Source organism: Cajanus cajan, chromosome 3 (genome assembly GCF_000230855.2).
Source record: "Cajanus cajan strain Asha chromosome 3, NIPB_CcT2T_4, whole genome shotgun sequence".
Lineage (NCBI taxonomy): Eukaryota > Viridiplantae > Streptophyta > Magnoliopsida > Fabales > Fabaceae > Cajanus > Cajanus cajan.
Genome location: NC_138519.1, coordinates 23,484,592 through 23,503,658, shown reverse-complemented (window position 1 = coordinate 23,503,658; position 19,067 = coordinate 23,484,592). Strand labels below are relative to the sequence as shown.

General features: G+C 30.5%; 1 protein-coding gene across 3 annotated transcripts; it reads left to right on the top strand.

Annotated features, from left to right (window-relative positions):
* The first annotated feature begins 3,146 nt into the window (after positions 1-3,146).
* Positions 3,147-18,244, top strand: VAD1 (GRAM domain family protein). 3 transcript variants are annotated; one of them, XM_083070686.1, is made up of 19 exons: positions 3,352-3,404; positions 3,730-3,789; positions 3,882-4,069; positions 4,555-4,605; positions 4,786-4,851; positions 5,768-5,863; positions 6,001-6,102; positions 7,253-7,353; positions 7,439-7,593; positions 9,775-9,815; positions 9,918-10,005; positions 10,182-10,268; positions 10,783-10,837; positions 11,651-11,717; positions 15,276-15,375; positions 17,097-17,158; positions 17,255-17,294; positions 17,404-17,687; positions 17,790-18,244. In XM_083070686.1, exons 5-19 carry the CDS (start codon positions 4,792-4,794, stop codon positions 18,024-18,026), a joined length of 1,575 nt encoding a protein of 524 aa, XP_082926812.1. In that variant the 5' UTR covers positions 3,352-3,404; positions 3,730-3,789; positions 3,882-4,069; positions 4,555-4,605; positions 4,786-4,791; the 3' UTR covers positions 18,027-18,244. The 3 variants fall into 3 exon arrangements, with proteins under 3 accessions (XP_020223640.1, XP_020223639.1, XP_082926812.1); XM_020368051.3 differs by lacking the exon at positions 3,882-4,069 and having other exon boundaries at positions 3,147-3,404; positions 17,793-18,244; XM_020368050.3 differs by lacking the exon at positions 3,882-4,069 and having other exon boundaries at positions 3,147-3,404.
* The last annotated feature ends 823 nt before the right edge of the window (positions 18,245-19,067 follow it).

The window sequence follows — 19,067 nt, the reverse complement described above, 5'->3', positions numbered from 1 at the left end:
AAACTGATCGGGTAGAAGTCTTTAAGATTAGACGAATTGTCTATTTTCTGGATAAGCACGATTAATGTTTTAAGAAGATATCCATCTAAGAAGCTATGCAGAAATGCTTCACACTCTACTTCATGCACCATCCTCCAAAGTTCGCAACCCACAATGTGCAAGTATTGTTTATATAAAAAAGGGTTGAAATTTGTTTGGCCTAAGCGCCTTAAAGGATTTCATGCTCATAACAACCCTTTTAACCTTTTATTTAGATACCAGAGGCAAGAAAGTGGCTATAGCCTTTTCTAACCTCCACCCTTTGCCATTGACTCTCTACCCTAGGCACACTTGTCCATTGTTGTAGGAAGACTCACACACACATGGGCAACATGGTCATAACAACCACATGTGGTATAAAGTAAATGCAAGCCTTTGTATTCTACTTTGTACCATACATTATTAAGATTAAATCAGCCTAACACCGATTTATGGAGGTTAATTTTAACACAGACTTTGGCGAACCTCCCTTTAGTCATATTAAGGGTCTGAGATCCACCTTAATAGGCCTTCTTATCATTGAGGCTATGGTAAGAAGAACGCTCTCATCATAAAACATCATGCTTAACCCTAAAAAACAAACCCAGACAAAGGTTTTATCCTCCTCCACCTCAAACACCACAAACTCCAGTTACCATTGCTTGACAGTCGAGTAATGATCAAAAAGCTTCCACGGACCTCCTTGCATTACACTCCCCATTTTGACATCAAGATCAAATTTCACATTGAAATAGCCATGTGATATATCCATTACCTCAAAACCCCCTTGTAATTTCCAAAGCATTTGCAGCTTGCTTCGGATAGTAATGAAACCAATGTAATTCCCCAACAATTTCATCACCAGACATTGTTTCCACGATTTGCATAGTTTCAGAAAGGTTGATTCAACAATAGTGAACTTAGGAAGGAGATGATCACCACCCTGATACTCCAAGGACATAACACCCTCCTCGAGGAGATCACGTACCAGAGAGGATACTAGGACCCCTATAACCTTTTCCTTGAATGTTTTATTTGGTTGACCAGTGTTTCCCCCTCCATTTGGAGCCTCTGAAAGCTTCTCAGTATTCCCTAGCACAAAGAAAATCCTAACACTCATTCTTTAACAATTTTAGTTGTTAATTTGACATACATAGGTGGTTAATTTCCCATATTATTTTTTATTATTTAAAGATTTAAAGATAAAATTATCTAAAAAATGTGGAGACAAAAAAATAGTTACAAATCCTTGTATCTCCTTTATATAAAGGTATAAATATATACCTATATGTCCATGCCTATATATATATATACACACACAAGGTTATAAACCCTAAACCCTATTAATATATACCTATATATCTATGCCTATAAATAAATAAATAAAAGATAATGAAAGAGGAAGTGATTTAAAGATAGTTATAAAAATAAATTAGTCTAAAATTTGTGCACATAAAAAATGGTATCCCCTTTATTAATATATGTAAATATATATTTATATATCTATGCTTATGTACAAATAAATTTTTAGGTCAAAGGACGATATTAGATTCTTTAGTGATAATGTTTTAATAATATCAAACACAAACTTTTTATATAAAGAAAATTTTTTAAGTCATAAGATGAATGCTCTCCGTAAGATGAATGCACTAAAATAATTCATTATCTTAATATAAGTGTCTAATAGATGAAAAACTTCATCTATAAGGCATTTACTCTTTATTCATATCATTTTATAATGTCGGATAACTAAATCGATCTTTATGTATATTAATCCTTAACATATCAAACCAAAATAACTTCCTCATTACCTACACTAACAAAAGAGAAGGAAAACATGTTTTTTGTTAGAAAAAGTCAAGCAAATCTCGTGAATCACAAAAATCTTTAGAAAAAATTGTTTTGAACTAACACATGCATGACTCCACTCGTTTGGTATCTAAAATGTGATAAGTAGCTTCCTTGATCAAATAAAAAGTGACTATTTGGTGAAAGTATTTAAAGCAAACATTTAATGCATCGTTGACACTTCTCCTTATAAGGAACTAAGATAAAGACAGACGGAATAAGCCTATGAGATATGCTTAAGGATTTGTAAGGGTCATTTTCATTGAAGCCTTATAAAAGGAAGTTTGAAATTCAGAAAGAAAAAAAGAGAAGCACATAGATAGACTAATCATTGTAAAAATATATTCATTCTTTCTGTAAAAGGTTCTATACTTAATTGATTACATTACATCTTCATTATAAGACAAAGCAACTGTTAGCTTATCCAACTTTAACTTTGTGTTATTAATTTGAGCCTAGAAAGGCTTGTCTCTATAAAAGAATTTTTGATTGTAAAAACTTGGAGAGACTTTGTGTATACTTGAGTAGTTATTTGAATAGACAAGCCAAATAACACTTAGGTTTGAGTCAGAAGTGACTTGGTAAAAGAATACTTATATCTTAACATAAGATAATGGAACTTGATCTAATCTGGTTAGATCAAGAACTGGACACAGTCTTAATGATTGAACCAATATAAAAATACTGTGTTCAATTTATTATCTATTCGCTTGTATTTCTTTATAAAGTTACTATCTCATTATTTTTGAAAAGTGTGAGTTTTTGATTAATACTATTCAACTTTTTTTTCTCACATAAATAAATAAATAAAAGATAATGAAAGAGAAAATAGTTTAGAGGCAATTATAAAGATAAATTAGTCCCAAATTTTTGTACACAAAAGGGGTATCCCTTTTATTAATAGTAATGACTAACTTGCAAAAAATATTTAATGTCTATGTGAATTTATTTTAAAAAATAATAGATAAAAATTATATAATAGTGGGTAGTTATAAAAAATACAGATGATTATCAAATAAAAAAATAAAAAAAATTAAATTTTGTAAAAAGATAGTTATAAAATTGGATAAAAATTATATATATGAAAAATTATAGTTATAGATTAATTAATTAATAATTAATTATGATTATCATTAATATTAATATATTATTATTAATAATGTTAATTAATTAATAAATATAGGTAGTATAGATATAGATTAATAGTATAGATTACACTTCAAATTTGAATTAGAAACATTAAAAGAAATACTCATAAATCCACGTCGATACCGTCTGTGATCAACTTGTCTAAAGTCTCTAAGTTAACGACGCCATGTAAAACCCCCCAACCACCGTTCCCTCTCTTCTCACAATATTTAGATCTACCATTCTCTCTCTCTCTCTCTTCGATGGCTTCCCCAGCTGTTGCCACCGCCGCGAGGAACGAACCTCCACCGCAGTCGGTGGATCCTTCGCCGTTGTCCTCCCCCGACATCGGTGATCGTAGCGATTCCTTCAACTCCTCGCCGAATAACTTCTCCGACTCTGAAATTCAGGTACCTCGCTTGCTCGCCTTACGAGTAACCGTTGTCTTCGGTTCCATGTTTGCTACATTTGCGATTCTTCAAATCGATGGTGTGAGATGCCGTTTATTGCTTAATTGAAACTTAATTCAAGTGTCGTTTAGTTTGAGTTTGGAAATTGTTCGAAGTAGTTCGATTTGTTACGGCTTCAGTGAAACTTATGAAATGAATTGGGGCTTTTGATGATAGTTTTTGACACATTTAACTGAGATTTATAGCGATATAGAATTTCGACGTATTGTTGATTATGTTATATTACTTCTGTGATAATGATTGTTTTGTTTTGTTTTTGTTACAGTCTCCGGACGTATTGAAGAGTGAAGAGTATCGTCAATTGTTCCGTCTTCCACCGGAGGAAGTGAGTGATGTTCCACCTTTAAGACAGATATTTTGGTGTCATCTTTATGGTTTATTAGTTGGTTTACTGATTATCATGGTATGATGGAATAGTTGGCATTTCTCTAAGACTGTTCAAATTAGCATGTTCTACTGCTCACGAGCATCTGGGGGTCGTGTTATTCTTTCTTCTTCTTGGTATAAGGAGAGAATTCCATATTTCTCTATGATAGTGTTTTCTGGAAGTCTAGAAGAATGCCCTTTGGTCTGACCCTCACTATAAATTTTGGAAGGGTAAAGTGGTGTGTATCATCTGAAGCCCTCCCACCCTTCTATATTTCTTCCTATAATGCATTTTTGGCTAGATTAGTTTTGGTTTTAATTACCAATTTATCCTTATTAAATTATATATTTCATGGTTTTAAAATGCGATTATAGTTGTAGTTTGTTGTGATCTTTGATGTTGTGGGAAAATGCGGTTGATGTGGCCGCAAATGTGGTTGCAGCTGCATTTTAAAACAATAAAACCATGATATATATTTATCCAAATTCACTGAATCATATTTTATTTGACAATCTCAAAACTAGAAATCATTTTAGGTACACAGTTTAGGCATATCTAATTCTTACCATAATTTTAGATGAACCAAATTGATAATGTGAAAGCTGTTAGAACTGTGCATCTTTTTAGTTTTGGGTGTCCATACTTGATAACTTACAGCAAATTGATTCCCCTTTTGTTTTTTCATAATCAAAAACACTTCTTATTTGTTGTCTTTTTCTTTAGGTCCTTATTGAAGATTTTAATTGTGCTCTCCAGGAAAACATACTTATTCAGGTAAAATCCTGGTAACATGTTATTGTTTAATGTTGATACTCTTACCGTGTGTTATCATTTCAATTTGAAGACCAGTACTGTATTTTCCCTTTGGTTGAAAGTAAGTTAAAATGCATCACTTGTTTGAACATGTAGCATTTTAATTTGTTTTCCTGACGGGTTATTAATTGCTTGTTGTAGGGTCATATGTACCTCTTTGTCAATTTCATTTGTTTCTACTCAAATATATTTGGGTTTGAGACAAAGGTGAGCTGCTTAACTCAATTGTCTATGCATTTAAACATTCATTTAAACTTTTCACGGGAGGAATTAGATTTATATTTACCTAGAATATATTGTATATGATATATAATTATAAATAAATATAAATATAAATAATATGTATATCAAGCTTATTCAATGTACATGCTTAATCTATTATGTTGACCTTTTGCTAGTCCGATAAATATATTATGATATATTGTATTTACTTAAGTAATTTGTGTTTGTGGTGTTGCTCTTTGTAAATTGTCTTTCTTTAGTCATAGGAAGGAGATGCTCATTTAAGTGGCTTCTGCTTCTAAATTGTGTGGCAGAATTTGTTTCTGAGTTATTCTGATAGGTCAGTTATTAGTCATGTCAGTAATTAGTTAGTTAGGCTAGTCAAAGAAATATGAGGGGTTAATGTTAGAAAGAAGGGGAATGGGCCTGCAATTGATTAGGCTGATTAAGGGTGGATTGATGTTAGCAGACCAGTGGCTGCATAGAAATAGAAAGAGGAGTTGAGAAGAAGAGTGAGTCATTTTGGTGAAATAGAATTGGGATAAGGGAGAGGCTTGAATCTCTTGAATATCCAGGGGATTTTGTACAGTTACACTAAGTTATTTACTTTCTACCACCCATATATATGTATTGCATTTAATTTTAAACTAGTACATGCATACATTCATACAAAATTCATAATCATCAAGATCCAGAAAACAAATTAACTACTTGTTTTTGTGATAAAATAGAACATTTTCATGTTGTTTGAAGGGTTGGAATTTTGGTAGATGCAATTGCATATGATTTTTAATATGAAAGGAATTCCATTTCATGACTTGTACTTATGATGGGTTTAAGCTAGTGATTTTGGTTTTAATTTTTGCCACATCTCAGAAAATGTCAATGATTTATGTTTCAGAGAATAATCCCATTCCCTGAAGTAACAACTGTGAGGAGGGCAAAGACAGCTGGGCTCTTTCCCAATGCCATTGAGATTCTTGCTGGAAACAGAAAGGTGTGTTAGATGTGGAGTAACATTTATGCTAGTTGTATAACTTGTATTAATGAATATATGTCCTGAATATTACTATTCTATTTGTAATTTCTGTTCTATTGTGCTGCAATGTCTTGATTCATTTTTATATTTGGCAGTACTTCTTTGCATCCTTCCTATCGCGTGATGAAGCTTTCAATATTATTAATGATGGATGGTTGCGACAGGGCAATGGAGCTAGAGCAATGTTGGAACAAAAAGTATTTTGCTACAGAACTCTGTTGTGATACTAATTGTTTATTATTTTTTGTTCTCTTGGTACTTGGAAGTATATAACATTATGAATTTTAGGAAAGAATGGTGCCCTTGCCCCTTTAATGTAGTAATCTTTTAATTGGTAATGAATGATATATCTGGAAAAGTGTTCACCTGTGGTCAGTTCAGAACACAAGTTTTGTATAAAATGCTTGAGTTTCTATACGCACACCACTGATCTATGTATATGTATATATTAAATCTGTGTATATGTATATATAAAACAAAAGTCTGAAAAGGCTACACCCTAGGACACCTTTGTGTCAGATAGATACAACAAAAACTTCATAAAAGGTATACAAATGGGAGCATATAAATGTATGTACCAAGCTTGAAACTTATGAATTGAATCCTAGGGCCTCTCAAAGACTTGGTCAAAATATCTGCAAATTGATCACCTGAGTTGATAAATTTAGTATTAATTTTCTTCGATAACAACTTCTCTTGAACAAAATGACAATCAATTTCTATGTGTTTTATTCTCTCATTGAATACTAGATTAGAGGCAATGTAAAGTGCTTCCTGATTATCACAATACAACTTTTTATGTATAAAATTTCAAATGACTTTATTTCATATGATTTTATTACTGATGTCTTATGAAGTTATGGTATTTTCACTATTTTGTTAATTTGAATATCCCTAGATAATTTTTTTTACTTATTACTAGTATGATATTTTATTGTTTATGCCTTCTAACGAGTTTGATATTTTTGTTATTTTTATCTTATGCCTTATGGTACGTATGAAGTTAGAATTTTAATATTATTTTAATGGGAGGGATTTACTTATTTCAAGAGTAAGTCTAGATAAACTTACTCTATTCAATAACTCATATTTTACATTGAATTTTAACAATCCAACCGTTAAATTAGATGTTCTTAATGTATAGATCAAGTTTACAAATTAGATGTCCTTCATGTAGTGCGTTCCGTACCTATCACATGGTAAAATATTGTTCCACTTTTGCTGTTATTTTCAGTATTCAGTTTCTTTGGACAATTGGACCATTTGTGCATTTTAAGATCTTAAAATGCCAATTAATTGGTCAAAATTGTATTTGTTATACCATTTCCCTCATTTATTTTACTTCAGGAATCAATGTCTGAGTCCAACAGCCAAGATAATGGATTAGTAGCTGTTGAAAATGTCAAAAGTTCTGATATACTGGACAATGAGTCACTGTCTACTGACCTGTATGTCCATGATCATAATGGCTTTTGGTTTAGAATGTATCATTCTGTGCTGCTGATTTAGGCTTTTCTTATGTGTGTGAACCAGGAGCAAAGATACGGGGCATCGATCCATTGTAGGAGATGACCCCGCAGATTCTGAGAAGCCATGCAGTGTAAAACAGGTTGCTGAACCTAGATTGAATAATGATGCCCCAAGTGTGAGTTGGAAGTGGAATGAGGAGGATATTGATGCTCCAACAAGTGAGTTTGGGAACATACCTATATCTGTGAACATTTTGGATTCATGTTCAAACATCATGCTAATAGTCATTTATAAATTGTGCTTTGAGGGGAAATATCTAAATGAGGGGAAATATTTTAACAATTTTGTTTTAATATGTTAAATGGATGTCTGTTATAGTGGATCAAGAAAAGGTGTTTCAAATTTGAATTATTGATTAAAAGTACACTTTTACTCTGGTGTTGCTTGAGGATTTTGGGTAGAACTCTGCACCCAAAACCTCCTTTATTGAAAAATTGTAATACTAAGTGTGTGTTTGGTTAGCATTTCTGTCTAATATAACGGATGTTCAACTAAATGATAGGCAAGACTAGCTTCTGCATTTCCTCCCTTGGAAAGTGTGAATGTCCATTTTGGGTGTTCAAAATGTTAATCCAAACACCCTATAAGTGGTACAAAGAGTTGAAATTTTGTCTACTTGAGATTTGAGTTTTGGAGAAATATTGCTGGAGTGTGTGAAACCACTCAGCAGAGTATCTACTTATATAAAAACAGATATACTAAGTCATAGTCTGCTCCCTTATGACAGATGGCTACAACTGAGAAAAAGATAAGAAAACAACCTTTTAGAAATACATATAAAACTTAAATATGTTTAGTTCCTTAAATTTAAGGTAATACCTTCTGTTATCTATGGAGTAACATTTATACTGTTTTTGAAGATGAGAATACCCTAGAAACACATTTATTTTCTCTTGAAGATAGTTTGTCAAGACTTGGAGATACATCATGAACATAACATGTACAACTAAAGACTTGGGGAGAAACATAGGTTCATTGGGAAAAATGATGGAATGAGAGGAATATTGTTTTCAAGAGAGGAAGAAGACACCCTTTTAATTAAAAATAGCAATGAGAACTACATGACCCCAATGATGGATAGGAACATTTGCATTGAGTAGTAAGGTGCATGCAGTCTCGACTAAATGTCTATTTTTCCTTCCTGTGACTCCATTTGTTATGGTGTGCGAGGACATGTGGATTGATGCACAATCTACTGTGAGGATAGAAAGCAAGAAAGCTTAGAAGGAAAATATTCTTTGGCGTTGTCACTTATGACTTGTGAGAATCTTGATTATTTTTCCAAATTCGTTCTTGATCTCATTGAGGAAGGACATGAAAATAGGCAATAGTTCAAATCTATCTTTCATTAAACCCAAGTACATTGAGAAAATTCATTAATTGGTGGAAGAAAATATCTAAAACCAAAAGATGGTACACAACTTGGACCCAAAATATCTGAATGAATGGTAGAAAAAACTAAGTTATATCTTCTTTAGTTCGCTTGGGAAAAGAAGACTGAACATGTTTGCATAATTGACATGATTCACAATCTCACATCTAGAGTTTGTTGAGACCAGGAACCATTATCTTTAGCATGGCCAGGCTTGGGTGACATAAAGGGTAATGCTAAAGCTTTGAAATGAAATTTCATTCACATCATGTTATAAAATTTAAAGGATATTTTGAACCCCATCTAAAAGTCTTAAAATTTGATTATAATAGAAATACCAAAATTTAGGAAAATATTAACTATTTTTGAATATGTAATTATTTTAAATTTTTTTTTTTTTGGCATTTGCTATGCAATAGTTGCACTGAATAAAAATATTTATTGGAGTTATTGAGTGGTGTGTGAAGCCTTAAATGTGTCACTTGAATTGTGCTTCAAGAATGTTGTAAAAGATAGGAGTGATGTTAATGAGTTTTATGAAACGGTAAAAAGTGGTTGATGTTAACATAGGCCTTTCCTTTTTAGATAAGATATTTTTGCAGTTTTTTTTTCTTTTATCTTCTTTGTGAAGTCATTTTTGCAGTTGTTATTGTCTTGTGTGTTTAGCTTAAGTATGTGACTTCTGATTATTAACTATAGATATTCTTTTATTTTTTGCACTATTTTTTTAGGCATTTATATATATGTAATATAAGTTTTAGGCTTGTATTTAATTATTTATAATATTTGGAATACCTAGCAACTACATGCTGCTATTTGGGATTGATAACTATGGCATGCATGTGAAAATGAGAAACACTTCATGTGTTAAGATCCATTGTGTTTATCTTGTAATTAACTGCTATTGTTGGTTCACATTATGTGTGAAAATAATCTGATGGATTTGAATTTGTTTTCTAATATGCAGCTGATGAAGCATATACATGTGTTGCAGATTCAGTGTTTCCGGTATTATCTCATTTAAAAATTACTAGATCTGTTTTTTCTTTGATTAATATTAATTTTAAATATTTAGAGATTTTCTCAACGTTTTGAAATTACAAATTGCAGATAAAGGTTGAAGACTTCTTTAGGTACTTTTTCTCAGATGATGCTGTAAATTTTCTTGAGTCTTTTCATAAAAGATGTGGTGATAAAGGTAGTCTGCATGAAACTTCTAAACCTGTGCCTTTCAATTTTCATTTTCATTTTCCAATTTTGTTTACTATCCTCATTTACATTTTATATGATTTTAGGGAAGGAATAGAAATAACTGATGCCTTTCTTCATGCATTATTTTTTTGATGAGTATTTCTTGTGTTCTTTTGCCTTCAGACTTTAAGTGTGCTTCGTGGCATCCTCAAGAGAAATTTGGGTATGCTCGTGAACTGTCTTTTCAACATCCAATAAAACTTTATCTTGGTATGCTTCTGCTGCTTTTATTTTGACGTGCATTGTATAATTTCTTGTTCTGACTTTGGTTTTGTTTTCCCATTATATTTATAAATCTATAGGTTATTGATTATTCCATAGTAATGTAAACTAATTCAAAATGACATAGAACTATCATGTTATTGAGTTATGAAACTGCTTTTAATTTTATAGAAATAAGTTTATGCATCACATATCTAAAATTTGCAGCTAGTTATTAACATGAAGTTGACTACAAGCAAAAACTAAAAAGTTTGAACAGAACTTTTAGAAATGGGCCTAGTGAAAGTGAAAGGGACATACATAAGTAAGTGTTCTAGTTGACTTGAAGAATGGTGAAGCCAAACATGTAAGGCTAGCTACTAGCTAGTCTATAAAAAATATAGGGCCATATTCCTACATCACATTCATTAAAAACTTTTCCCTATGATACAGTTCAATAAATTTTTGAAAATTTAGTGTAGATACCTATTTGCTGGTCGACATGATTGTGTTTCTTTTTCAGGAGCAAAATTTGGTGGCTGCCATGAGCTCCAGAAGTTTCGTGTTTATAGGAACAGGTTTTTGCAATGACCCTTTTATCATCTATTTATGTTTTAATTAATTCATCTTCTGCTTTCAATGCAATTATAATAGGTAAAGGTTTGAGGAACATTCCAATACAAACGAAGCTAGATGGAGGATACTTAAGGGGATGGATGCCCGTAGTTGTTAGGGGTGTTGTGGGCAGGGTTTGATAATGTAATGTAAGTGTGGCAATAATAGCATATTTTCCCGTAGTAGGCTTCATAAGGCTCTTTAAGTGGACGAAGTTGTGAAATTAAGATACTGATACATGGACTAGAGAGATAGAATGGAAGAAAATGCCTCTTGCACATTTTTGTGTAGCCTGATAAAGAATGGTTCTAGTGCCAGAGTTTATGCAATAGATTGAAATAGATTTGTATGGGTCCTTTGAATTGCATGCCTTTCAAGAATTTTTACAATTAAAGGGTGGGAGTAGTACCAGAGAAGGAATATTTTTATTCAATTAAATAATTTGATTGTTTCAAACCATGTGTTGTGAGTTTGGAATGGTGTACAACATGAACATACAAGTAGAAGCTCGTAGGTGGCTTGTTCAGTTTTTTTCTCTCTTCTTTGATGAGAAAAGCTGGGCCAGGACTTGGGAGAATTGGAGCTTTTATGTTATTGAAGAGTAAAAGTGATTGCTTTAGCTTCTATTATGCATTTTGTTATTCCTTTATCTGTTTTCTTGTGTTCTTTATGTTTTTTATTTGTTCTAAAAATAAAGTTACCGCATTGACCACATGAAATATAGTGTTCTTAAAATGTTTCTTGTTATCTTGACATGTATTTGTTATTTCATCCAGTCATTTGGTTATAGAGACATCTCAAGAAGTCAGTGATGTACCTTATGCAGATTATTTCCGCGTTGAGGTACAAGTTTTCTTGAAACACTCGATCTTTATTCACATGAGCTTTTAGGTAATTTTGGACTGTATAAAAGTTTCAATCAAAAGTATTTCTTGGGTTACATTTTGGTCGATGTTGATTTCCTGGAATACCCAATATTTTGTTTCTACCGTAACTAAAGAGTAGGATATTGTTGAAATTAACACAGGTCCAGCACTTCCACCTCCTACATTTTAGGGAACTTCTTAACAATTTAAAATCAGTTCACTTTCAGTTTTAAAGATTTAAATGACAATTTTCATGTCAGATTTTCTCCATGCATGTTATATCTACTTTGTTGGTCCAAGACAATACCACGGCATGGCACCAACAGGAAGCCAGAGACAGTCTTATCAGTTATCACGTAACAAATATAATGATAGGAAGAACCCTTAATAATACAAGCATTTCCTCTCTAATCAAATGTTCTAAAAACTAACATTGCCAGTTGCCATAAAAACAAAGGCTTTTCTCATAAACCTTCATAAACTGATAAACAGAAACTGGTCCTAATTCATGGAGTGCACTAAAGGTTCATTAATACTACAACAAAAGTTTTTTCCGCACTAGGTGGGGTCTGCTACATTGATCAAATAATGCCATCATACTGTCAAATACCAAATATTTTAAAAGGCCACTTAGATCAAAGCCTTTGCATCATCAAAAAATTAATTAGAAATAATCAAGAAATGACCAAAGACTTTTCAGTCTTCTTCTCACATGTTCAAATCATTGTTAACAAGATTCTATGATCATTAAATATACCAAATAATTTACTAGAGGCTCAATAGATGGTCCCTCTTTTACTAATTCCCGACTTAAGAAAATCCAACATTATCTTTTTTATCCTTTGGTAACCAAAATTGAGATTTATTAGAGATAACTAGAGTTACTTGATATGCAGTCTGTATAAGACTTGCATGAATGCCCCCAAAGATAGGAAATTGCATTTCCAATTATTTTAGCTCTTGCAAATTTGGCTAAAGGGTAAAGTAGAAAGAATTTGATGCTGTGGTAATCTCAGCCAAACTATGTTCATGAAAAATTTACTTTCAGAGGGTTGGGTGGATATTGTACATGTTTACAAATTGTGGGCCTATCCCAAATACCATTACCTTCTATGTACATTTCAAAAGTTACCAAAGTTCAAGAAATATATGAACACTATTAAATATTAAAAAAACCAAAAAATTAGATATTGGTAATGTGATCGTTAGATTTGTCAAATGTTATGTATATATTCTAATATCTACTTTTCTTATGAATATAATATTTAATAGTGTGATGTATATATTCCTTGAACTTTGGTAACTTTTGAAAAGCACATAGAAGGTAATAGTATTTAGTATAGGCCGACAATTTGTATACATGTAAAAATTCGATATTGGTAACATGATCATCAAATTTGTCAAGTGAGCTCATTTTTAAACAGGTAAGTGACTTAAGGAACTAGGTTAGAAACATTTAGACTATTTTCCATTTCCAGATGTCTAACTGAAAAATGAGTTTGATTAATGTTTATAACTAGTGTATTCTACTATCATCTCTTACATTATATTTAGGTGTGTTTGGTGCAGCTTATTTTTGGCTTATTTTTTCCTTAAAAGTAAAAGTTAGGCCAAACATTTTATGAAAAGCTCTAAAAATTAAGCTACTTATTTTTATAAACAAATTTTAAAAATAAGTAGCTTTCGATTATGCTAGTGGGATGAGCTTTTTTATGACGTAATTGGAGCTTATTTATATAGTCACTTCTTAGAATCATGATAAGACCAAAAACATCGTATTTTCTTTAATTTGTTTTTGTCATGGTTCTAAATTGTGGTTGTAGTTATAACCATTGTGGTTGCGATGTGAATTGTGGCCGTTGCGACTTGAAATTATTATATATTTATATTGAATATAAACAAATAATTTTGTAACATGAAAATCAATCAAATCTCTTTTTCTCAAATTTTCATTTCAAATCCTGTTCTTCCTTTCCTAAATTACATCATGCACCCTCCCAACACTACAAGTCTACAACCAATCATCATTAGTTGTCTCCCTTCCTCTTTTAATATCTCATGTGGCTAAGCTTAATAAATTAGAAAATTAAAACTTAAATAATATGCGTGTTTTTGACAAAAAATGTAGAATAAAATGTTCTTTATTGCTGTTATGTTGTAGTTGCATTTTGAAATTTCCGGTGATTTAAAATTCAAATGCAGTTGCGGGTCGATGTGATTGCATATGGCAATAGGTGTTGTGGACTGCATTTTAGAATCATGCATTTTTTTATTAATTATCATATTTGTGTGCTTCATGAGCTTCCCATTAAATAATTATCTCATGTATTAGTTTATAGTTTATTGTACATTATAATTATTTCTTGTATTGTCTTAATTAGTTTTTAAAAATTAAAAATATTATTATTGTTAATTTTTATTACATGAAAACAAAATAATGTTATTAAAATTAGTAAAAAATTTAGTTTTAAATTTTTAATTACTTTGAATTTTTAATCTATAGTTATGTTTTGTAAACTTTTAATTAAAATAGTATATTTATTAAATACTCTTAATTTAAGTTGACATTATTAAATTATATTTATATAAGTTATTTTACCTTCTAAAAAATTATTTAACAATATTACTGAAGTTTTTAGATATTTTATCTTTTGAAATTAATACTTATATTTATTTAACATTACACATAAAAATATCTTATTTAAATTTATATTTATTAGTTAAAATATTTTATGAAAAATTTTAATTTAAAACTTTTATACGCATCTGTCTAATGAATAAATTATATCATAGTTAAATAAATTTTTTATATTTAAAGGTATTTACAATTTTCATCCTTTAAATTTAATTCATATTTCAGTTTTTTTTTAAATTGTTAATTTATAGTTAATATTTTGAATTCTTAAAATAATTTTTAAATGAATTGACATAGTTAAATTGTATTTAGAAAATATTTTTATCTTCTGAAAAATGTACTTAATAATAATATAGAAGATTTTAAATATTTATAGTTTATATTATTTGAATTTATCTAACTTCTACTGGTATAATTTATACTTATCAAATTAATATTTAATACAAGTCATTAATTAATTTTTTACCAAACAATTTTTAGCTTAAAAGGTCTTAAAAACTAATAGAAAGTTTACCAAACTTACTTATTTATTTATTTATTTATTTTATTGAAGCTCTTATTTTTAACTTAAACTTTTAAGCTCAAAATAAACCAGGCCAAACATAATTTGGACGTTATACTCTGAACATCAGGACCTCAACATGCATTTTGATGTTTCCACCCCACTAATTGAACAAGCACTAAATGAATGCTTTTTGATTTTCTGAGTAAAATCAATTTTTGTAGTTAAAAGACTACTATTTAAATTTCTAAAGTTTGGGATCCAATTAGGTTGTTATTGAGCTTTATCTTTTTTATGAAACTGTTTTCTGTTCTCTATTTTAGCAACTTCATTATTAGTTATTTTTGCCCAATAAATTGTCAGCTTTACTATAAGCTTGTTTCTTTGTTAATTACCAGGGACTGTGGAATGTGGAGAGAGTCAAGGATGAATCAAAAGAATGCTGCAAGTTGCGGGTATATGTGAATGTGGCGTTTTCCAAGAAAACTATTTGGAAAGGTGTGGCTTTTTATTGTGTTTCCTGAAAGAACATTTATCTTGGTTTTAATCTTAAAGTAATATCTTATATTTCTACTAATTTAGATGTTGATTCATAATTTGTGGAGTTTTATTACCATGGTAAAGTACTCAGTTTTATACTTTTTGTGAACTTTTTTTTATCAATGTTGGTTTTGTTATTTTTAGCTGCTTATTGTCTTCAATTTATACCAAGAATACTTGTGAATACTTGTGTAAGTTAAAAGACTTTTTGTGTCGCGAACATTTTCCTGAAATCAAGAAGTATTGTATATCTTGGCAAGCTAACCATAATGAAAACTGATGAAAATCCAGCTGCATAGTCCTGATGCAGTCATGCAGTTCCTGAATCAAACCCACTATGCCTCGGGCCATCAGAGGTGGTGAGGCTTTTTTCTGCCCTGTCTTAGCGCTTAGGCTGCTGAATCACCTGCTTTTGATGAGTGGATGGCACTGATTAACAGAAGTCAAACATCTGAAACCTATCCCCTATTAATCACCCTTGCCTTTAGCAGTCAATAATCATAAAACTTCTCTATATTCTTAACAAAGTTAATTCCATCTTTGACTAGATAAATACCTTATGTTTAATCCCTGTTTATCATGTGAAATTATGATGTCTATAAAGATTTTCAATATTGATAATACCATTCCTTATTTTCTCTTATGTTTGGTATTTTGTTCTTCGAATTTATTCCTAATGGGAGACATTAGCATAACTGAATCTCGGGAGATTGTTTAATACAAATTATTTCTCTCTCCCTGTACACAGTTTGAGTTGCATTGTTAAAATACCTTATCTTTTAATCTCTGTTTCACATGTGAAATTCTACGTCTACATCTGAATATTTTCAATATTGATAATACAATTCCTTTTTTTTTTTTTCTTTTTCTTTTCTTCTGTTTGTTATTTTGATTTTCTAATCTATTATAATATGAGACATTAACATAATGGTGTGTTTGGATGAAGAATTTATATAGGGTAATTCATTTATTTGAAGAATTTCAAATTCTTTGAGGTGAAATGTTTTGTTTGGATGAAGAATTTACAAAGAATTTGAAATCTAAGCATTTGTGAAATTCCTTAAAATAGTAGAATTTCAAATTCTCTCAAAAATGGAAGAATTTGAAATTCCTCATATTTATTTTTCTTATTTCACCTATATATTTTATCTTATCTCTTCATTCTTTTAATTATTGGATATTCAAAAATATTTTTAAAATTATTAAATATTATCTTATATTAATTTTTAAAATTATTAAATATTATCTAATATTAATTTTTAAAATTATTAAATATTTAAAAAAGGATTAATATTTATTTTTATAAAATTTAATTTAAAAATCTCAACATATAAATATATTTTTAAAATTAATTTTACTATGATAGAATCAAATTATCATATTCAACCTAACAATTTAAAATTTAAGAAATTTGAATTGACTCATCCAAACAAAATATTTAAAGAATGATAGAAATTGAAATCAAAGTAATTCAAATACCAAGAATTTAAAATTCCTTGAATTTTTAACATTCCTCATCCAAACACACTATAACTGAATCTTGGGAGATTGTTTAATACAAATTATCTGCGTCTCCCCCTGCACAGAATTTGAGTTGCATTGGGATGTGTTTTCCTATTTTTTCTTTGTCATGATGAACTTAAACTTTCTTTGATTCCATGCGGGGTGAACAATCACAGGCAAAATAATACAGTCAACAGTAGAAGAATGTCGAGAGGCTTATGCGACATGGATGAATATGGTATTCTTTTGTGTTTATTTATACATATTTTGTTTTAGTGCAGGTCAAAATTTTCTTTTAATCGTCCATTTGATAATGTATCGATATTTCTTTCAGGCACATGAAATGTTAAAGGAGAAAAACCTTGAAAAACAAGGTGTGGTTTGTCAATTTCTATATTTTCTAGTGTTCAGTGAAATATCCTGTCTTGAGAAGATTTATAATTTAGTTTTCATGAGGTTGAAAGTGGTTCGTTGCTGCTGTAGCTCAAAATGGTGAAACGAATTTAGAAAGAGAAGTAAAGACTGGAGAATCTTCAGAAGGGCCACAGTCACAGGATCAAAGTAGCCCTACACAGATACTTGCTACATCCGATTCCTTTGATGCTACCACCCACAATGTTGGCACTCACTTGCAAGGAAATTTCATTGATACATTATCTGTTCCATTGTTCAAGGAGTTTATGACAAAGTTGAGATCATCTTTGAAAAGTCAGAGCAATCTTGCCCTGCTCCTTGTTACTATTGTGGCTCTGATTTTCTTCATGCAGGTATTGTTGATAAAAAATTGTAGCAATTACTGGCTTCAAAAAGCTTTTAGCATTCAGTCATTTCAGATTTGAAGTTACCTCTAACCCTTTATTCTGTTGCAGCAGTTTAGCATACTTGTGCTATTGTCCAGACCTCAGCACATACATATGAACACTCCTGTAGAGTTCACGAATAGGATGGATAGTGGAGTGACTAGAAGTCCTTCAGACATAGCGTGGATGGAGAAAAGAATTCATCACCTTAAAGATGAGATGTACATGGTTGAGAGTAGGCTTGAAAGGATGAGGTATGAATATTCGCTCTTAAAAAAGCAACTAAACGACCTAGAACATAAGTAGCTACCAAATTTCATTGTTGAATCGTATATTTCTCTACCATCTTTTTGTATATATATATGTAATGCGATGTATCAATATGACATTTAATTTCGTAAATTCATTCTTCCTCGTTGTGCATGAAAACGTCATGTTATACCCGAAATTAATTTGTGATTTAGGGGTTGTTTGCCAGCATCCCAAATTAGGATGAAATGCAATGGACCACTATTATAATTTAAGGTTTAATTGCAATTTTTGTTTTGGTTTCTTTGTCAGTTTAAATTCCATCTTGTTCTCCATTTTTAATTGCTTGCATATTATTCAGTTGATAAAATGAAGTCTTTTGCTTCAAATTTACTCTTAGTAAAAGTCTTTTGTTCTCCATTTTTAATTGCAATTCATGTCCGCACAATATTTTAAAATTGACAACTAAAGACTAATTTATACTTGTGAGACGTATTTTTCGTTGGCCAAATATTATTACAACGGTAAAATGACATTGATTGGCATAAATTACTAAAGGAGACAGTCTGTCAAATATATTTGGATAAAATAATAAGATAAATACAGCTCAAAATGAGATATTCGGGGTATTTAAATATTTTATTTATTTCTTTGTTAGTTTATATTAATTAATTTTATAAATATGATTGTTATATTTTCATTGATTATTGAAGGAAAGTGGAATTGAATTTTGATGACCAGAAAGTTATGAAAATTAAATGTTTAGTAATTAAAATTAGAGGAATTAGAATTATACACAAGTGTAATTAAATCAAAACTTTAGAATAAACATGTAGACCTATAAAGATATAATTTAAATCAACACTAATACACGTTAGATCAAGAGCATCTCTTGGTTCTCTCCTCATGTGGCGATGATCAAGCTTAGCATTGATGGTAGTTATCAAGGTAACTCATGACTTTTTGGATTTGGGATATTGTTCGTGACTTTGGGTTCTTGGCTTAGTTGGGATTTTAGAGGTTGTGAGTACACTCCTAATATTAGCATGAAATTTCTTGTCATTCACAGGCTTGGAATTAGTTTGGAACATGGACTTT